The 23250-nt window shown below is 31.7% G+C and overlaps 4 protein-coding genes and 1 long non-coding RNA gene across 5 annotated transcripts; 4 read left to right on the plus strand and 1 right to left on the minus strand.

Annotated features, from left to right (window-relative positions):
- The first annotated feature begins 6205 nt into the window (after positions 1-6205).
- LOC145036447 (uncharacterized) lies at positions 6206-7319 on the plus strand. Its single transcript, XR_013678442.1, has 2 exons — positions 6206-6410; positions 6520-7319. It is a non-coding gene; the product is annotated as an uncharacterized LOC145036447 (long non-coding RNA).
- A 1372-nt stretch (positions 7320-8691) lies between these two features.
- LOC145033639 (uncharacterized) lies at positions 8692-10013 on the minus strand. Its single transcript, XM_078982216.1, has 2 exons — positions 9131-10013; positions 8692-9021 (listed from the first exon to the last, which is right to left on the minus strand). Exons 1-2 carry the CDS (start codon positions 9448-9450, stop codon positions 8949-8951), a joined length of 393 nt encoding a protein of 130 aa, XP_078838342.1. The 5' UTR covers positions 9451-10013; the 3' UTR covers positions 8692-8948.
- An 89-nt stretch (positions 10014-10102) lies between these two features.
- Positions 10103-11267, plus strand: LOC145033638 (uncharacterized). The gene is made up of 5 exons (XM_078982215.1): positions 10103-10246; positions 10336-10627; positions 10701-10776; positions 10878-11002; positions 11110-11267. Exons 1-5 carry the CDS (start codon positions 10103-10105, stop codon positions 11193-11195), a joined length of 723 nt encoding a protein of 240 aa, XP_078838341.1. The 3' UTR covers positions 11196-11267.
- Positions 11268-13373: 2106 nt separating this feature from the next.
- LOC145035465 (uncharacterized) lies at positions 13374-20276 on the plus strand. The gene is made up of 8 exons (XM_078984008.1): positions 13374-13388; positions 13461-13533; positions 13605-13853; positions 13963-14034; positions 14145-14815; positions 14934-15174; positions 15258-18330; positions 20255-20276. The coding sequence occupies exons 1-8, from the start codon at positions 13374-13376 to the stop codon at positions 20274-20276; spliced, it is 4416 nt and encodes a 1471-aa protein (XP_078840134.1).
- A 134-nt stretch (positions 20277-20410) lies between these two features.
- Positions 20411-22547, plus strand: LOC145036448 (amino acid transporter AVT1I-like). Its single transcript, XM_078984889.1, has 3 exons — positions 20411-20552; positions 20637-21244; positions 21832-22547. The coding sequence occupies exons 1-3, from the start codon at positions 20429-20431 to the stop codon at positions 22351-22353; spliced, it is 1254 nt and encodes a 417-aa protein (XP_078841015.1). The 5' UTR covers positions 20411-20428; the 3' UTR covers positions 22354-22547.
- Positions 22548-23250: the final 703 nt, after the last annotated feature.

A 23250-nucleotide genomic window follows, 5' to 3' on the forward strand; every position in this document is an offset into this window, starting at 1 on the left:
TTTGACAAGGGTACGAAGTGTAATTCCATGGATTAGCATACAATTTCACATTTTGCCTAAAGTAACTATGATTTGGGAATTTGTAAAAGCATTTAGTTACTTTGTTCTTCATTATACTTATAATGGAAGGTTGTGTCCTATCCTACCTATTCAGCTAATGACCTTTAACTAGTCAAGAGTGCGGTGGGTAAGAGTGGATACCCATTCAATCGCCATTTTATAGGCAATTTCATTAAACACTCCTTATAGACCAGCTTCATGAATGAGCCCTACTAATGGAAAGACTGACTCTTTACTCATACATATATAAAATATTATACTTTTAATGTTACATATAGTATAAGGGTGTATTTTATACTTTTAAAATACTAGGGTTTTAATCATATTTAACTTTTTCGAAAATTAAAACTTTTTAATTTTAAACTCTTAAATATTAAAATATTGATTTAATAATTATCCAAAATTAAACAATTAATTTAAAATTATTAAATCTTGTAGGATTGCCTATTAAATTAAACAATTAATTTAATCTAATCCCATATCCCCCAAGATTTGAAAATTTTATGGAATGTGATAATTCATAAGATCTTTAATTATCTATTTAAGGAATCAAGGATAATTACAAGATACAACATTATCCAAATCCCTAAAATTTGGGAATCCTATCTAGGGGACAAGGCAAATTTCAAAATTCTAGGGTTAGACAACCCTAAAATTGAAATCTTAGGGCCAAAGGAAAGGGTTTAGGAAACCCTACAAAAATTTCGAAATCTAGGGTTTAGAAACCCTAATTTCGAAAATCAAGCCTCCAGGGTTTATTAGCCATAAACCCTAATTGTCATATTCATACATATGTATCAAATCTAATTGAAAACAAAAACCTAAGGCTCTGATACCACTAATGGGTTTTATACATAGCAAACAATTCTATGTGTGCATGCGACCCTAATTTGAGGATCTATGTTTTTCACTATTAGACATACAAGCATTGAAAACAAAAACAAGAAAACCCTATAAGGCACATGTAATTTTAGAAATTAACATATAATTAGGGTTAGGATACATACCTTGATTGTTATATTGTAATAACAATCAAATCCTTAAAGATCTTGAACTTTGGTAGCAAGCGCCACAAGTGTCGCGCCTTTAATGGCTCACAAACAAACCAAGCAACCAATGATTACTATGGAGAGAGAAGGGAAGTGGAAAATTCGGCTCTAAGCCTCTCTTGGAGTGCCTTAGATGAAATCCAATGCTATAGGGGTTTATATAGGTGATAAGGAAGGTTTAGGATAAGGCAGGTGTATCTTAGATAACCCTAATCCCTTAACTTCCTCCTTAAGGCTTCCAAGGCACCCTTAGAGCCCAAGGAAACCCTAGGACACTCTAGATTTTGTTCCCCATCTCTAAGGGAGGTTCTAGAATGCTGTAATGCTCAACTTTTGAGCATTGTCACCTTTAGTCCCTGCAGTTTCAATTAATTCCTTTAATCCTAAAATTAATTCCAAATTAATTTCTATTTAAATATTAATTAAACAATATAATTTCTAATCAATATATTATATCCATAATACATTAATAAATCATTTATCTTGATTTCAAATTAATTTATTAACCAGGTAATAAATTAATAAATCATTCTTCTCTCTCCAACAATTATCCTATTCCATTGCCAGGTTTGAAGGCAACCCAAAAGGACATTGCTACTATCAATTCAAGTACATACCAATTATAGTTATGGGGTTAGACACCTAATCCAACATATGAGTGACACATTGGTTGTAACAAGGCCACCAAATCTTACCGATCTAGCATTGCCGCTTGCAAGATCTCAAATATATGGTGTCGTCAGATGTTGATGCTCGTGTAACTGGCCACATCAATCGTCAGTGGCATGGTAGTCGTCGTTGCTAGTGGCGATTAGTGGATGGACTTAGAAATATGGTGGAGGAAGACACTACTGGTGGTTCTATAGTGGTTGAATGGTGGTGGATCTCATAGATCTAGAGCGGAAATCACACATCTAGATGGCGACACTAGTGCCAGCTTGTATTCCACCGAAACTCCATTGTCTGAACATTAAATTTCCTCGGAAATCCTTCCACGTCTCAAGATCCCATCGGAACTCCTTCCACATCACGAGATCTAGCTAAAAAAACTTGTAGATCTGAAGGATACCATGTAGTACTACGTAATATTTATATATGAAAATACCATCTATTATTTATAAGTGAATATACCATCTAATACTCACAAGTGAATATACTATATAATATTCACAAGTGAATGTATCATCTAATATTTAAATATGAATATACTATGTTTATTGTATGCTATATTCATATATAAATGATACTTAAACTGTAAAAGAAATTAATCATACTTTTTATTCATAAGTGAATAACGAATGTACTGTAGTAAAAATATGATGCATTTTTATTCACTTATAATATAAATTTTTTATTTTATCTTAAAACTATATTAATATGGATATGTATTTATAGAGAATTAATAATTATGAATTTTGATATATTTAAAATCATTTTTCGATAAGAATGGCTCATTAAAAATAAAAAAACGAAAAACTATGTTTTTGTATATATTAATGTAATGATTATCATAGTTTAAGGAAACATGTTTTGTTGGAAAACACACATTATTCTTTTCCCATTTCCAACGGTACAATGAATGTTTTTGCGATAAAAACAAATAAGTGACTGAGAATAATTCTCTCATTCTCAACCTTTTATATTTTTTCAATTGAACTTATATATTATATATATATATATATATATATATATATATATATATATATATATATATATATATATATATATATATATATGTATATATATATATAAGTTAATGTAAGATGGCCTAAATTTGTAAGACCGTGAGATGCAATCCTAGCCTCTCATTTTGTAGATAAAAAAATAATTTTCAAATACAAAATAATTGAAAATTTTCGAAAAAAAATATCAAATATTATTTTCGACCTTTATATTTTCCAAAATAAATAAAAAAAATACCAAAAACAATTAAAAAAATAAAGAAGATACCTTTTTTTACATATTATAATAAAATATTACAATATTTTATATATCTGATAAATCTAGTTGAATATTTTAATATTCTAAAAATCACATTAGAATATCTATAGTGTAATATTCTATTACAATATTTCATGTATATTTCAAAAAAACGGTAATTTTTATTATTATTATTTTTATTATTTTAGTGATGAAAATAATAATTAAAAAAATAATTTTTGAATTTTTCCGTTTTTTTGCATTTTAAAATTATTTTTATATTTGTTGTCGCGGTTTCACAAAATTAGCATAATCTTAAATAAATCTAATCACACAAACACACACACACACACACACGCGCGCGCGCGCGCACACACAGATATATATATATATATATATATATATATATATATATATATATATATATATATATATATATATATATATATATATATATATATATATATATATATATATATAGTGCTATGTTATAATGTAGACAACAAGTATTGTGTGGTCGTAGGAACCATTATGGACCAATAGATTAAAATAATAAATAACTATTATTTGAAGGTCTTTCATAATACAATGGAATAATATCTACTATATAATAACACAAATTTCATTGTAAGAGTATTTTAATCGGTTGAACTAAATTTAAAAAAGGAAAATCTGGATTTTATGGGATAATTGATTCTGTTAATTTTAAAAATATGATTTATAAATGATAATGTTTTTTTTGTTTAGTTAAGACATTATGACAGAATATGTTAATACGTATGATGTGCATTCTGAAAGAATATACTTATAAATAAGAAATCATTTCTTTTTGTCAGAAAAACCTATTCTTGGCAGAATTTAGTAAACAAAAGCATTCTTTAAGTTAATAACATGTCATATAATTACATTTTATAAATTATTCTACATCAAAAGGCTAAAAAATCTTACAATGAATAACAATTTCTATTTTGCATTCTTGAAGAATGATATACAAAAAATCATTCTTAAGTAAAATACATGAAAAAAATAAGAATATGCTGATTTTTCACTAAGTTAAGAGCAATAAATTTCACCGTCTTCTTTTTCTGATCTCACATGTTCATTGAGAGCATCAAAACACATTTGTTCTTGGATTCTTGAATGTCGAACTATTGGTATGTACGAAATTATTTTGGCTTCTTGAATGTCAAAATATTTGGTATTTTGGAACTTGGATTCTTTTAACATTCTTGGCTTTATGAAACTACCAAACAAATATCAAGAATATCAATATCAACTTTATTCAACATTATATATTGCAACCAAATTGATGTGACAATCCAAAAAAAAAGTTCATGAATTACTACTCAAATATTCCTAAACATAATGCATACCATATTGTTTTTGTTATAAAATACATTCTAATAAAAGTATTTGATTTATATTCCAACACAATGACCATTTTTAATTTTTGTTTTCACCATTAATAGATCAATAACCTACAATACTATTCTAAAATAATGATGTAAATTCTAATAGAATGATGTATATTCTAACATAATAGGTATATGTTCTTTTAGCATAACTAATGACGATATTAAAAGTTCAATAGCTATAAAACACAAGATACAAACTTTTTTCAATTCTATTACCTATTCAAACTTGTTCGTTTGATTCATAAAGTAATTAATGTACCCTTGTTCCTGAAAAAAAAAATTGATATAAGTAGTAATATATATAAAACCAACTCCATTGTACAGGAACAAAATGAAAAAATTGACAAAATTTGATAACTTACAATTTACCTATCCTATGGAACCCTTGGCCCATAAAATCAAGAAAAAAAATTATTTATTTATTTCATAGTCTACTCTTTTAGACTGCATAAACACGAATAACGATTCACTTGAATTAAAAATTTTGGAAAAAAAAAATTACTTACGACAATTGCACAATTAATTGGAAGAAACTAGCATCTTACAGAGATTACATATAAAAAAAGGTAATAATATTTGCAAATGCAATTATGAATGCATAATGAAAAAGCAATTACATTAAAGAAAAAAAAAATACTTCATGAACATCTTCGAGAATGAGAGTCAAGAACGAACATCACAATCCACCCTTATTGCCAGTGGCTGTTAATATAAAGAGTGCTGCTTGTCGGCGGTTGTTAACATCTTCGAGAATGAGGAACCTCTTGCTGACGACGACTGGAATGAAACGATGGTGCTGGTGGGGTGAAGATGATGCTATTTCAACGAGTATATAAGAAACTGTTTGTAGATTTTTAGGGATATGATTAGATTTTAATTTTGGAATTTATCTAATTATGTAATATTGCTATACAATCATTATTGATTTAATTAATGGTTTAATTTTTACTAAATTATGATTGGTTCCGACAACTAAACAATAATTGTCAATCCACATTTGAACTTTTATATCTATACTACTTTATAATAGAAATCCAACTATTTCCATAAATAGATTCAATATAATAATAATATTTTTTAAGACGTCCAAACCATTAAGCTGTTAGTACAAGTAATCATTAATAAAATAATATTAAATTTTAAGAGGTATAACCCTTATTACGCTATTTACAATGAGTTTATGCATAGAAAAATACCAAATCTTACGCGGTTAACATGAATTACGTACATATTGAATAGGCTTTGGCTTTCTTCTTCAAATTGAACTGGTCAAAGAAGAACCCGTCTTCCTCAGATTTTGCCAATTGAATCGGTCTATAGATAAACTTTATATATCATCTCTTATCTTAGTATCTATAGCCCTTCCTTGTAGAATAACCCTAGATGAGTCGCCATCTCTTCTCTCCTTGAACTCTCTCCCTCTCTATTAAATACTCTAAAATTCCTCCCATATTCGACGCAGTTACCCACCACACCTTGACCACTGAGACCATTACAGTCGCTGCTAAACACCTCTGCCTTTCTCTTCTCTTGCATATCTCCTTTAGAAACCCGAATATCGAACATCACAACACCATCAGTAAACTTTGTTGTCACATAACCTTCACTACCATCAAACAGGCCACCTTCATCATCATCGCACTTCATCTTACCACCGTTCACAACCCCCATCTCTCGACATCTAGCATATGCTACTGTTCTATTCTCTAATTATTTGATTTTGATCGATTGCACCGGTCAAGTCTAGAACGAATCTTTTCTTCATATCTCTGCCCCATCCCCTTATATGACCAATTGACTGCAAAAAATTTCTTATCTGTGAGGTCGTAAGTGTTACGCATTTTACACACATACCTGGAGACCTAACCATCTACTACTCACAGCTGGTCGCACTCGACTCTCTAGAAACCTCAGACAACCATTTTCACAAGTGTCACAGTGGACCAGGATCCAACACGATTTCAAGGTTAGTGCTCTTTAACTGACAAAATTTTGTGAATTTGAGAATTTCTCTTTTTGTGGTCATAGGTCTCCAACCATCTCTCTCTCTCTCTCTCTCTCTCTCTCTATTGCAGAACCAGGAGGCAAACACTATTAATTTACAAACGTTCTCTAACAATACAGGTTTTTGTTAGCAATTTTAAAGTGTTCTTTTCAGTCATTTATCACATAATCGTCAATGTTTACTCTCAATTTCCGGTGTTTCCTCTCCATTTCAGGTTCTGATGTTTGTCTACATTTTGGGTAATCATTTGTATATTAAATATTCTTGTATAAGTGTATCTAGAGTAAAGCTTTCTTGTTTAAGTGGTACTAAGGGTATTTGTGTCCTTTTGACATTTCTCAACTATCTGTATCAATTCAGGTATATCTTCAACTATCTGTACTGATATGGACTCCAGTTAATGAAGGAAATATCTTATTACTCTATCATTTTACTGTAGTTGTTGAATCCTTATCCATTTAATTAATGTTTGTTTTCAAGAAAAATAACAATGCTTGCTAAACCCACCACCTTTGTTATCGTTCTTTGCACTTCCCCTTTCTGTCTCTCTATCAAAAAGCTACCTCATAGCTTCCACATATTAGTTTCCTCTATGCATCCTTCTAAAATTCCGGTGCTGCTGACCATCGTCCTGTATCTATGCGTATGTCTAACTTTGTGTTTATGTGTGTTTACAGGACTTGAAATGGATTGATATAAACCAACATCTCAAAGAAATCGTGGGTAAGCTTCTTAAGATCTGAATATGATCTTCTTGTTGGGTTTTTAGAGCTCTTGTAGTTGAATGTTTAGTTTTTTCTTTAAAGTTGCAATATGTAAGTTTTTGTTATTGTTTGGGGTAAACCCATTTGTAAGTTTTGTTTTTGAAAATTGCAATGCATAAGTTTTTGGTTTCATTTATTGTCAGACAACAAAAAAAATTTAACTGACAAAATTTTGTGAATTTGGATTGATTTGTTTCAAATTTTATCATATACATATTTGACTATTGTATCATTCTTATATTTGAAGGTACCATATGAATAATAGTTTCTTCTTTGTTTTGTATGTATCATGTACAAGAACATGGGAGTGTTTTGTTCTTAATATTTTGTATGTAAATGAAAAAAATAAGCTTTATTTATGCATTATACCATTTGTGAATGAAAGTTTTTTTTTTTTTTTTGTTAATTCTCATGTGTCTTTCTTTGACATTCGTAATTGGTTTGGTGGGTTCACGTTATGTGGTTATATTTTGGTTTTCGATTTTGTTTTCGGGTTAAGTATTTTGTTAATTAATTTATTAGGAAACTATGATTTCATTTAAGATTAAAAACTTTCTTCCGTCTTTGAGTTCATTCGCATTTATACATTAAAAACTTTGCATTTTCATTCAAATTCTTCGCATCTTGCATCCATCCGTCTTTGAGTTCATTCGCATTTCATCGCATTAACTGAGAAATTAATCAGTTGTCTCATATTCGCATTTCAGTTGTTTGAGAAACCCAGATACGAACCTAAATGCGAAACCCACTGATTTCAAATGCGAACCAACCAAAAATCATCAACCACGTACTTGTGTCACCAAATGCGAACTGAATATCACCATTAAATTCTCCTCGCATTCTATAGATGCGAACACAATCCAGATCTCCGACTCCAAGCTTGCGAAATCAAAATCAATTAACCTCAAACAAATCGTGAACTTCTTATGCGAACTGTTTTGACCCACAAAACCAAATGCGAACTCAATTGATGTCATATGTGAACTGATTTCATATATGCGAACACAATTGATTTCATATGCGAATCCACATCCATCGATATGAAACCAATACCAGTTACAAGCAATTAGTAGCAACCATCGATCCTCTAATTTTCAATTACTCAGCCTTCGCTTTTCATACAACCCGTCGACCCTGAAAAATCGATAAACACCAAATGTCTCATTTTTAGATCGATTTTCTGATTAAATGTCATATTTGAAGAATGATCGATTTTCTGATTAAATGTCATATGTGTGACATTTAATCAGATTACAAAACATGTTTGTTATTAATGGATGAGATAGATTTAATGTATATCATCAGTTTTTTTTTTTAAATGACAATTTAAAAAATCCTAATCAGTTTGGATAGAATTTGAAGTGCTTATCTGATAAGCACTATGATAATTTCGAAGTTAGTGTTATCTTTTTCTAATTAATAATGATATAAACTGTAAAGATAATTTCGAAATTAATATGTTGACTAACATTGATCCTTAAAATTTGGGATATGAATGGTTTTGAGCGGGAAAATATTGACACCTGGGTAACCCTCTACAATAAATACCTATGGATTGTGTGACATTGGTTGCCTTTTAAAAGACATAAAAACAAGGCATGCATTTATACCCCAGAAAATAATAATGTAATAGCAAAGGAAAAACAACACCATAAAAACATGTTACTTATTTGAAACAATCCAAAAAAAAGACAACCATAAAAATTCCAACATCAAATAAATCTACTAAAAAAACTTAGGTGTTAACAACTGCATCTTCATCATCCTGAGATGGCTGGTTTTCAGCTGCAACAGTAATCAAACCACTCCTGACAAAAAAATAAAATTTAAGGCATTCATAAGTTTCTTGATCCTTGAAATATATAAAAAAAACAGTTTTTCATGATCGTTTGTAAAACAAAGTACAAATGATCTTACCCGACATCAACAGGAAATTCACCATCTTCTTCATCACGAAGCCTATAACATCTGTTTCGGCTTTGAACTTTGACACGGGGTCTCTTCAGTGGTGGTGACAAAGTTTTTGGTTTTGTTGAATCTAATGTGTCAGACTTTTCCACAGCTTCATCATCCAGCTTTTCATCTTCAGAACTTAGAATATCAATAACCTCATCCCAATTCCAATTTAGCAATGCCCATTCCCTTTTCTTTTCTTTCTCATGTTTCTCATGCATACAAAGTTGAAGGATGATTTGTTCACATTCCTGCTTATTTACAATGCTACTTGAGTTCGACATTATGGCCGTTTTTCTATGTCAAAAGTAGTATTAGTTACAACGTAACAATTAAATCAAAAGAGAAAACAAAAAATATGTGAACATACCTTCTTCCCAGGTGGAAGAATCAAGTCATTATCGAATTTCAGAGAAGCAAACATAGGTATTTATTGTAGAGGGTTACCCAGGTGTCAATATTTTCCCGCTCAAAACCATTCATATCCCAAATTTTAAGGATCAATGTTAGTCAACATATTAATTTCGAAATTATCTTTACAGTTTATATCATTATTAATTAGAAAAAGATAACACTAACTTCGAAATTATCATAGTGCTTATCAGATAAGCACTTCAAATTCTATCCAAACTGATTAGGATTTTTTAAATTGTCATTTAAAAAAAAAACTGATGATATACATTAAATCTATCTCATCCATTAATAACAAACATGTTTTGTAATCTGTACATATATACGTATTTAAGATTACGAATCTTGCTTCCATACTTTACCATCAAACCATTTGTTCCATTGATTTCATAAAACCATCTGTTCTATATGCTATATCAGAATCAAACAGGTATTGAACTTTTACTTTATTTCATAGTACAAGCAATATGTATTAGAAAAACCATCAAGTATAGCAATTATTAACTGAAGTGTTTTTCAGTTGAAATGGATATTTATCATACTACTGTTAATGAATTTTCTGCTTTGGGGCAAATATATGAATGGTGGAACATTACAAGTGTTAGAGTATTGTATGTTTGGGAGGACATGGAAAACAACAGGATGCTCTTGTGGATGATAGATCGCCAGGTAAGGTTTTTTTCCAATTAAAATATTCAACTTCTATTAAAAGTTTAATTTTGTAAATAATACCATTACCATTTTGTTATTTACACCAGAGAGAAAAAATATTAGCAATCATACCTCGCCATTTAGTGCCCGGATATCGAAACATGAATCTGAAAGGAAATGTATTCTCTGTGCAACATTTCCAAGTTGATGAATACCATTTGGACAATCCAATGTACCAACAGTACAAAATCTGCACCAGTGATAAGGCGATAATGATAAACCATGCCACAACTTTTACTCGGTTAGTAAGCGATTTTGCCAGTGGATATCCACTTTATCCAATTGTGTCTACTGTCACAACTGTTGCACAAGATCATACAAATAAAAGAAGGCTTGTTGGTATATTTATATCTTTTCTTTAATCATTTTTATATCATCTACTATAAATTTAACAAGAAAATATGTTTTTTAGATGTGGTTGGAAGAATAGTATGGGGAAATCGAATCAGACAGCTGCGATCATTTGAGTTAATTCTCCAAGATGAGACGTAAGTATATATGTATTTAAAAAAAAATTAAAACAACATAGTTTTTTATTAAATTTATTATCATTCATTATAAGAGTTTAAACAGCATTACCTTTTAATAGGGGGAACGTAACAAAGTTATTGTTGTATAACGTACCAGCAAACCTTATGATTAAGGTTATTGTTGCAACATACAACAAATCCATACTCTATGTTTCTTGCATGAAGCTGGTCCACAACAATTTGGGTCAGTTAAAAAATATGATCAGTATATAATTTATATTAATATCAACATATTCCAAATTGTAAATACATATTATTAAATTTTATGCCACATGTTTCATGTTTTTGCAGGTAATTTATTGGTTTCTACTGTTTTAACCGACTTTGATGTTGAACCACAAATGTATGAAGCTGATAGGATTAGAGCTAGATATTGATGAGAGAGTATTAGAAAAAGATTTTCTTGAAAACTTTTTTAATTCCCGTGTTTTCAATTCAGTTGTGGAACTTTTAACACATATGGTTTTACCACATTATATCTTTTATCAGTTTTAAGTTTTATTATTGGTTTTGTTAATTTGTTAACTTTTCATTCGTGAATGTGGTGTTTTTATTTTCTTTTTGACTTACTATATATATATATATATATATATATATATATATATATATATATATATATATATATATATATATATATATATATATATATATAATTGCTTGTAACTGGTATTGGTTTCATATCGATGGATGTGGATTCGCATATGAAATCAATTGTGTTCGCATATATGAAATCAGTTCGCATATGACATCAATTGAGTTCGCATTTGGTTTTGTGGGTCAAAACAGTTCGCATAAGAAGTTCACGATTTGTTTGAGGTTAATTGATTTTGATTTCGCAAGCTTGGAGTCGGAGATCTGGATTGTGTTCGCATCTATAGAATGCGAGGAGAATTTAATGGTGATATTCAGTTCGCATTTGGTGACACAAGTACGTGGTTGATGATTTTTGGTTGGTTCGCATTTGAAATCAGTGGGTTTCGCATTTGGGTTCGTATCTGGGTTTCTCAAACAACTGAAATGCGAATATGAGACAACTGATTAATTTCTCAGTTAATGCGATGAAATGCGAATGAACTCAAAGACGGATGGATGCAAGATGCGAAGAACTTGAATGAAAATGCGAAGTTTTTAATGTATAAATGCGAATTGGGGAAGAAAGCTAAGAGTTTCGCATTTGGCACCTGATCTTTTCAAGAAATAATATAAGTGGTCCAACTTCGCAAAATGGGGTCATAAAAAGACAAGTGCAGAATTTTCATTTCGCATCCCTGTAGTTGGACCACTTATATTATTTCTTGAAAAGATCAGGGGCCAAATGCGAAACTCTTAGCTTTCTTCCACAATTCGAATTTATACATTAAAAACTTCGCATTTTCATTCAAGTTCTTCGCATCTTGCATCCATCCGTCTTTGAGTTCATTCGCATTTCATCGCATTAACTGAGAAATTAATCAGTTGTCTCATATTCGCATTTCAGTTGTTTGAGAAACCCAGATACGAACCCAAATGCGAAACCCACTGATTTCAAATGCGAACCAACCAAAAATCATCAACCACGTACTTGTGTCACCAAATGCGAACTGAATATCACCATTAAATTCTCCTCGCATTCCATAGATGCGAACACAATCCAGATCTCCGACTCCAAGCTTGCGAAATCAAAATCAATTAACCTCAAACAAATCGTGAACTTCTTATGCGAACTGTTTTGACCCACAAAACCAAATGCGAACTCAATTCATGCAATTCCTATTTTTTTTTTTTTAAGAATCTACAAAAATAATAATTAAAATTGAATTACATGTAAAACCAATTCAAAACAAAAAATCTTATTTTGTTTCCCGGTATAATTTTGAATACTTTTCAACTAATAAGATAAAAGTAAATCAAAATGGATTACGAATTTTCAAATTTTATTATAAATATACACATAAGTATGAACTATATGTAATCCTTTCATAACAAACTTTTAACCTATATATATATATATATATATATATATATATATATATATATATATATATATATATATATATATAGATATATATAGAGAGAGAGAGAGATATTTGCGTAGTAGATGAACCATAGGCGCCAATTGCAAACATATTCTATAATTATAATTTAACATATAAGAAGGCTTCATCGGTTCTACAGTCTGCTACTGCGTATGTTTACTATTTACGATTTTTACTTTCTCGATTATACACCATTCACACTCACTTTGTGTTCCTTTGTACATGCATAAACTACATATATTCTATCGGCTTCACAAAAACCATCTGCTCTATCGGATTCATCAAAATCAAACAGGTATGTGTATTTAACTTTAAATTATCTCTTATTCAAGTACTATATGATGAAAAAGTCTACTATTTATAGTATTTTTTTAGTTAGATGCAACGTGTTTCAAAGTAACTAGCTTCACCTAAGAAAAGAAGTATCATCAAACCAATATATGTCGGCAACTCAAGCATCATCTCCTTATAGACCATTCACATTACCAGAAACACATAAATAAAATCTGGTTTTGATCTAAACTATTATAACAAAAACAAATGGTAATAAATTTCGTATTTGAATAATCATACTTTTTGATTTGTTATGTATAAAATAAAGTATACATTTTTTTGTGTGTTTTACAGTTTGCAATGAGGTTTGACGGTAAAGAAAATAAACATAATAATGTTATCCAAATTGATGCAGAAAATACAAAAGGTATATCACATATTTACAATCATTATTAGTATATCATCGTTATACATTATTCATTTAAAAAAATATTGCAGAAAAACGAAAAGCATATAATAAGGCATGTTACGAACGACGAAAGGAGAAAAACAAAATGAGACGAATAGCTAATGGGGAAGGAAATAGTCAAAACGCAACATTTTTGTCAAATGTGCCAACAGTAAATAGGAATCTGGTGGATATTACCAATGCATCTCCTACATGTGTAATGGATTTTGGTCAAAAAAAGTTGATTTATAATAGAAACCCTTATCAACGTCAGACGGAACCAACCATAACAAAACCAGGTAACTATGTCTGAAGTTATCATATTACAATCTAAGTAGTACAACATTACATTTAACCATAATCTTTCATAATTTACATTCTTAATGAGAAATTTTTGTTTATACGTAGGTATTCAAAGTCAGCCTGACGTAATACTACCTCCACGCGATGAATTGATAACTCAAATTTCAACATCAATAGGTCAGTATTTGATTTTTACCGAAAAATATCATATATATTGGCTAATAATTATGTGTAATTATTTTAATTTTATTTATATTACATTTAACTAATGAATAAAATGTCTACAGATCCACAAGGTTGTATCCATGGCAATGTCACTCCATCAGTACAAAATGGTAGCATCTCGGATGATCCATATAGTTTTGTTTTCGCCGGTATCCGTAAAAAACATCGTGTGGTGAAGTTCAATGATATATGTAGTTATTGTGGGGCAAAACGACTACAATTTGAATCTGCTGGCTTTTGTTGCATGAGTGGAAAGACAAAGTTGGCAGACTCATCTATTCCTGACGAATTACACAATCTTTTCACCTCAGAAACAAAATTAGGCAAATTGTTTAGAAAGAATATACGTGCATACAACACCAACTATTCATTTGCATCAATGGGCGTAGAAGTGGATGAATCGATGGCCAATATGACATCTGGGGTATACACTTTTTGTGTGAATGGAGGGATATACCATAGAATCGATCAGTTAGTTCCAAGGAAAAAGGATGAACCTAAGTTCTTACAATTGTATTTTTACGATGTTGAAGCTGAGATGTCAAATAGACTCGAATGGAAGAATCTTGCTAAACCAATTGTTGAAATTTTGACTCGCGTTCTTGCTACAAACCCATACGTTGCAATATTTCGTAGCCTTGCTGATCTAGGACCGCTCGACAATTACAGAGTCACTTTAAATGCATCAGTAGAACTAGACCAAAGGGTGTACAACCGGCCAACCACATCCGAGGTTTGAAATTAATTATGTACATATGTTTTTGAGAAAAAAGATGTTTCATGTATTAAATATAACTATGCAAATTACGTACCAGTTTTAATCATATTTTTTCTATTGTATAATTTCACAGGTTGCTGGTATTTGGATTGAAGGCAATGACAACATAACCGCATATAAAAGAAGTATTATAGTATATGGAAGGTCCGACAAACCAAAAACAATTCAATCTTATTGGGGATGTTATGACCCATTGTGTTATCCTTTATTCTTTCCAAATGGTGAGCCTGGATGGCATTCTAACATACTAAGGCAAGGGGTTTCATTCAATGAGATGGTTAATGACGACCAAATCTTCGATGAAGATCTAGAAGGTACGCATAGCCACAATTTTAATATTGTTAAATTTTACAAATGTAAAAATTGATATAATTTATTCAATTTAATCATTATGTAGAGACTGATATAAGAACGGGTAGGAAAACTGTAACTATGCGGGAGTACTACTGTTACAAGTTGCAGATTCGATCAAACTTGAACGTAATTATGTTAGGAGGGAGATTATTACAACAATTTGTGGTAGATATCTACATCAAGATTGAGACTTCGCGTTTGGAATTTTGTAGAAAAAACCAATCTACAATAAGAGCGGAGTTATACCAAGGTGTTGTGGATTGTGTCAATGCCGGTGAGGTACAAGCAAGTATGATTGGGCAACGTGTTGTTTTGCCAGCAAGTTTCATCGGAGGTCCTCGTGACATGCGACGACGATTTCTCGATGCTATGGCTTTAGTTCAAGATGGAGGGAAACCTGATATATTCCTTACAATAACGTGCAATCCGAATTGGCCTGAAATCCAAAATGAGTTACTTCATTTTCAAACAGCACAAGATAGACCAGATCTGGTTGCAAGAGTTTTTCGTGCTAAGTTACATGACCTTAAGGAACAACTCTTGAAGAGGCACGTCCTTGGTGTGGTGAGTGCATATGTTTATGTAATAGAGTTCCAGAAACGTGGTTTACCACATGCTCATTTTCTCTTAATAATGAAACCTGAATGGAAGCTCACCAATACAGACCATTATGACAAGTATGTGTGTGCCGAAATTCCAAACCCGACAAAGTATCCTATACTACACGATCTGGTCAAATCACACATGATACATGGTCCTTGTGGTACATTAAACAAAAAATGTTCTTGTATGCAAGGTGATCCACCAACCTGTCGTTTTAGATACCCTCGACAATTCAACGAAGCCACAACACAAGGAAAGGACACATATCCGGTTTATCGAAGGAGAGATAATGGAATTGCTGTGAATAAACAAGGTATTATGATGGATAATAGATGGGTTGTCCCATATAACCCAAAGTTGTTGATGATGTTCAACTGCCATCTAAATGTTGAGGTTTGCTCGAGTATAACATCAGTGAAATACATCTTTAAGTATATTTACAAGGGTCACGACAAGCAAGTTATCCATATTGATCCAGATGCACAACCTGTTGTTATCAATGAGATAAAACGTTTTCAGGATGCACGATACGTCTCCGCTCCAGAAGCAGTATGGCGAATTTTTAGCTTTTCTCTTAATCAAATCCACCCTAATGTGATCACTTTGCAATTGCATCTTCCAAACCAACAGTTGGTTAGGTTCACTGATGATGATGCAATGAAATCAGTTGTTGAGAGGGAGAAAGATAAGAGATCAATGTTGACTGCATTTTTCAAGATGAATAAAGATAACGTTAATGCAAGAGAATATTTATACAAAGATTTTCCCAAACACTTCACATGGAATAAAGAATCGCGTCTATGGAATCCTCGAAAAGTATCACGAGCAGTTGGTCGTTTGGTTTCTGCAAATCCTGCTGAAGGTGAGCGATACTATCTACGTGTGTTATTATGTCATGTTAGGGGTCCTACATGTTTTGAAGATCTGTACACAGTCAATAACGTAAGACATCCCACATTTCGAAAAGCGGCTCTTGAAAGAGGGTTAATAGAGACAGATGATAGTTTATCGCAGTGTCTTGTAGAGGCCTCCTTGTTTCAGTTTCCAAATGCTCTCAGAAGGTTGTTTGCAACGATATTAGTTTTTTGTGATCCTGGAGATGTTCGCAAGATATGGAATTCCCACTACAATTCTCTCTCCGAAGATTATAGTAGACAATACGATAATGTCAATCGAGTACAAAATATGGTCCTTACAGACATAAGCGTATTCCTACAGTCTATGGGTAACAAGCTTGATAACTTTGATCTCCCGACTGTAAACACCGATTTGAATTTTCAGTCTGGAGTTTTTCGAGAGGTACAAGAAGAATGCTCTATAATTGTGGAAGATGACCATTTGCGTGCCAAAGAGTTTCTCAATCCTGAACAAAAATATGCATATGATGAGATCATGAGGCATGTGTGTACTGATTGTACAGGAGTGTTCTTCATAGATGGTCCTGGCGGAACAGGAAAAACATATCTGTACAAAGCTTTACTTGCTAATATACGCAAACTTGGTCATATTGCACTCGCCACAGCTTCATCGGGTGTTGCGGCTAATAACATGCCTGGGGGGAGAACAGGTCACTCGCGTTTCAAACTTCCTCTAACTCCAGATAATAACTCATTCTGTAGAATCCAAAAACAAAGCGGTACCGCTCAACTACTTCGGCTTGCAAAAATAATCATATGGGATGAGGCATCGATGGCAAAGCGACAGGTGGTGGAGGCGTTTGATCGGACAATGCAAGATATCACTGGGGTGGCACTCCCTTTTGGTGGAAAGATAATGGTTCTGGGAGGCGATTTTAGACAAGTATTGCCAGTCGTAAGACGTGGGACACGAGCACAAATTGTAGACTCTAGCCTACGAATGTCGCCTCTTTGGTCTTCGATTATAAAGTTGCGGTTAACAATAAATATGAGAGCACTTACTGATCCATGGTTCTCAAACTTTCTATTACGGGTTGGTGATGGAGTTGAAGAAACAGTGGACGGAAGTTTTATTCGCATCCCTGATGATATGGTCATTCCATACACTGATAAAGAAAAATCATTAGATTCTTTGATTGATGCAGTGTTTCCCTCATTGGAATTTAATAGGTCTGAATCAGATTATATCATATCGCGGGCAATATTATCTACAAAAAATGATAGTGTCGATGCGATTAACGATTACATGATCGATCGATTTCAAGGAGAAGAGAGAATTTACTATAGTGTCGATGAAGCCATAGATGATAAAAATGGCTTCTATCCGTTGGAATTCTTAAACTCGATCAGTGTTAGTGGTTTACCTCCGCATTACCTTCGATTAAAAGTTGGATGTCCGATAATACTGTTACGGAATATTGACCCAGCAAATGGGTTGTGTAATGGCACCCGATTGATATGTAGAAGCTTTCAGCAAAATGTTATTGATGCAGAAATAGCTGTTGGTCAACATGCAGGAACAAGGATATTTTTGCCTAAGATTCCTTTATGTCCATCTGATGATGATATGTTCCCATTCAAGCTAAAGAGGAAACAGTTTCCTATTCGATTGTGCTTTGCAATGACAATCAATAAAGCTCAGGGACAAACAATTCCATATGTAGGTATCTATCTTCCAGAACCAGTATTCTCGCATGGACAACTTTATGTTGCATTGTCCAGAGGGGTTTCACGTTGCAATACAAAAGTATTAGTACAGCCTAACGAAAATTCAAAAGGTGATGGGGTTTATACAGCAAATGTGGTGTATAAAGAAGTATTGCACGATTAATATTTTGTATTGTCTTGACTGGTTGCTTTTTATTGGTTATTTGATGCATGATGTAACAAATAACACCATAGTTTGATTATATTGTCTTCAACATGTACTTTTTTTTAACATAACAATTTTGTAATGGAAACATATCACCGAAAGAACTCACGTGCCCCGCCGCTTTGCGCGGGTAGACGGCTAGTATATATATATATATATATATATATATATATATATATATATATATATATATATATATATATATATATATATATATATATATGTATGGTTAGTTTCATGTGAGACAGCTTAATTTTGTGAGACCATGAGATGCAATCCTAATAACTTATTTAGTAGATAAAACAAAAATATTTTTAAAATGTAAAATAATTGAAAATTTTCGAAATTTTTTTCCCAATATTATTTTTGGAATATATATTTTCCAAAAAAAATAAAAAAAATACCAACAAAAAAAACCGAAAAAAATTACATTTTTTTTTACATATTTTAGTAGAATATTTAGAATATTCTACATATCTGACAAATCTAGTAGAATATTCTAAACATTCTAAACATCATATTAGAAATATACAGTGTAATATTCTATTAGAATATTTCACATTTTTACAAAAAAAAAAAACAATAATTTTTTTAAAATTTTTTTAGGTGAATAAAATTCCGAAAATAATAATTAAAAAAAGAATTTTTAGATTTTTTTTCTTTTCATTTTACATTTTAAAATTATTTTTATATTTAGTCTTACGGTCTCACAGAATTAACATGGTCTCAAATGAATCTTAACATATATATATATATATATATATATATATATATATATATATATATATATATATATATATATATATATATATATATATATATATATATATATATATATATATATATAACTTTTGATCAAAATGTTATCCCATAAACGATAACAAAAAAATGAGGGTCTGCAAAAGGGACCATACCACCATACCAAATACAAAGTTGTTTGTACCATGACAATGTGCATGGAATTGGAGATAGAGATACCAGACAAATGTGGAACTGAAGATACAAATGGGGATACATATACCAGAAATATTGCTTCCTTTTACATGTTAAGAATATAAATGGTGATCTATTCATTTTCACTATCTTCTTTTGCTGACCATATAGTTTTCCACTCATGATGGCTACCCATCCATTAAAGTATCAAATACACACAACTTTTTATGGTCACCAAATATATTAAATATGTTCTTTAACTTGTTATTTGTGGGATGAAACAATATAAAACCATAAATTAGCCACACAAAAGAAAATTTAGGATCATACCAAGTTTGATGTTGCGCTTGGTGGGTATCACATACTTATTCTTTTATAATCCATGTCATCTTAATTCTGACAACCTTGCTTATCTTTAAATTACCACCAAACATTTTCATTTATCGGTGATTTTGTTGTCATCAATTATTTTAAGGTAATTAGAAATTACCTACGGAAGAGATTTAAGTTATATTTGTATAGTTAAGATGTGAAGAGTCCACACTAGTTTAAACTAGTTTGATCTCTGACATGTCCCCAGTCTGCGAGAGGCCGGGAGCTGTTGTAGGTGGCATCGGAGGGGGTTGGCTGCGGTTGGTGGTTTTAACCGCTGCGATCTATCGATCATCAAAAAAAAAAAAAAAAAAAAAAAAAAAAAAAAAAAAACTTAAATAGGGCCCTTGTTCAAAAACAATAAATAATTAAAAGGAAAAGCCAAATCAAGAGAATCTTAATGTCGTGGCAACTTTCCACATAATCTTGAATTAACTATTGCGAGTTTGTTTATAAATAATTCTCGCCTTCTTGTAAGAACAAACAATACTTGTGAGAGTCCCAACCCAACCAAAAATGGACACCAACAATGTCGGGAGAATGGAGAGCCAAAACCAACATTCACAGTCACATGAACCATTACCAACCAAAGGCACCACCTTCCTAAGAACATGCTTCAATGGAGTCAACACTTTATCTGGTAGATATACCGACAAAAAAGTTTGTAATTAACTAATGCATGATCTCATATCTCTCAACTAAAATCTTATCTTTTCACTTTTAGGTGTCGGGATACTTTCTATCCCCTATGCACTCTCAGAAGGTGGGTGGTTAAGCATAATTTTACTACTCTTGGTTGCTCTTTTATGTTTCTACACAGGTTTACTTCTTCGAAGATGCATGGATTCAGATCCACTCATCAAAACCTACCCCGACATAGGCCAAGTGGCATTTGGGAGAAAAGGGAGGGCGATTATTTCTACCTTCATGTACCTCGAGCTTTTCTTGGTGGCAGTCGAGTTTTTAATTATGGAAGGTGACAATTTACACAAGTTATTTCCAAAGGAAAGTTTTGACATTTTTGGAATGAAAATTGGAGGGAAACAAGGGTTTGTTTTGGTGACTGCTCTTGTGGTATTGCCTACAACTTGGTTGAGAAATTTGGGGGTGTTGGCATATGTTTCTGCTGGCGGAGTAATTGCATCGGTGATTCTGGTGTTGGCTGTGTTTTGGGGTGGTGCTTTTGATGGAGTTGGATTCCATGAGAGAGGGGAACTCTGGAATTGGAATGGGTTGCCAACTGCCGTAAGCTTGTTTACTTTTTGTTACTGTGGTCATGCTGTTTTTCCAACTCTATGCAATTCCATGAAGGATAAGTCCCAATTCCCCAAGGTTAGTACTCTTTTTTTTTTTGATGGACTAAATCTGTTCTCCAATAACTAAAAAACCCAAAGAGCGTGTTTGTTTGGTAGATTCTGGAAGAATTCGAAGAATTTGGAATGAAAGATTCCATCGATAATATGCTTAGTTGACAAATTGATAGAACTGAAAGCTTGTGAAGACAAAACTACCCTTCTACACTTTATTGTTAAACCATTTTTTTAACAAGGTTGAAAGCTTGTGGATTAATTACTGTAATGAAACCAATTAAACATTTAAACTATAAATCCAAGACAGGGACACTCTGCCCCACTTACGTTGCTACTAATTTATATATATTTGTAGGTCCTTTTTGTAGTGTTCCTATCCTACTTCTTTCTTGTTTATATGGATTCAAAATTTCATATCATCTTATACGTATTAAAACTTTTACCTTGCTACTACAGAAAGGTATTTCCATGTTCGATCAATAGGAAAGAAGGGTATTAAGTTCATAAGTAATAACCGAAAGAATTGATGTTATTCCGTAAATATTAATAAAAAGAATATTAAAAATAAAATAACATATGTATTCTTAGGATATTTATCTATGATTGCAGGTTCTAGTTGTTTGCTTTATTTTAAGCACCATAAGCTATGGATCTATGGCGATATTAGGCTACTTGATGTTCGGGGAACACTTGGCATCACAAGTAACTTTAAATCTTCCCACAAAAAATATAAGTTCAAAAATAGCAATTTACACGACATTGATGAACCCCATAACCAAATACGCGTTAATTATAGCACCAATCGCGACATCAGTAGAAGAAACATTTCCATTTCGAGAAAGCAAGATGATGAGTTGTCTAATCCGAACATGTCTGTTGATCAGCACAGTCTTTGTGGCGTTGTTGGTTCCCTATTTTGGCTACGTGATGGCATTTATGGGTGCATTTTTGGGCATTAATGTGTCGATATTGTTTCCATGTTTATGTTATTGGAAGATCACAACAGGGTTCAAGAAATTTGGAACAGAAAAGATGCTGATTCTGATGATCTTGTTTATTGGAACTTTTGTTGCAATGGTGGGTACTTATACGGCATTAACAAACATTATGAATGAGGTTAAAACTAAATGAATTGAACTCGATATCCTTCCTGTAATTCCAGTTTCCAATTAAGGGGTTTTTGTATGGATTATAAGTGACTAACGATTAGAATCTTTCAAATATCTAAAACCGAAAATAGTATCAAGTTTGAGGTTAGCTGAACCAATGTTTTTCCTTTTTGTGGTCATGGTTCACAACTTAAGTAACATAAACATATTGGGTCATGTTGTCTTTCCCCCCAACTGTGACTAATCCTTTCTAGCTTCCCCCTAGTTCTTTATAATAGTCCTGCTTTTTAAAAAAATGGTTCCCAACTTAAGTGAAAATAATCACATACTTAAGTCATTGAAACATAAACTTCAAAAAAAAAAAAAAATTATTCTTATTTATTAGGATACTAACATGCTCATGATTACTTGATTAGTTAGCTCATATCAGTTATAATATTAGTTTATTAATAAGTCTGAAAGTTGGTATATTAATGAAGTCCAAGATGTTATTTGATGTAATTGTTTTTTTTTTTTTTTTTTTTTTTTTTGAATTTTTCTTATAAAGTTTTCTTCCTATATGTGACTTGAATGTCTTTGTTGACAATACAGATCGTACATTTATGTAATTCTATATGTACTCATAAATTGATTTGTATACCCCCTCCCCCATGTGACTAGAATAATGTGTGTTTATCATTATGATTTGATAATTTATGCGAGTGAGGGGTATGTATAGTACAACTCTATTTATTATTTACTAACATGATGCATGACGTATAATATGATCAATAAAATTCTTTTTGGCCTTATGTTTAATATGACTTATGTTAACCAACTTATATCTTGCTGATGATTTTAGTGTCACTAGGATATCTTTTGTAATTGGAACTTACTTGTGAGTTAAGGGGCTTTGTAAAATGTACTCTAACGTATGTTT

This window comes from Lactuca saligna, chromosome 3 (assembly GCF_052625555.1).
Source record: "Lactuca saligna cultivar CGN05327 chromosome 3, ASM5262555v1, whole genome shotgun sequence".
Lineage (NCBI taxonomy): Eukaryota > Viridiplantae > Streptophyta > Magnoliopsida > Asterales > Asteraceae > Lactuca > Lactuca saligna.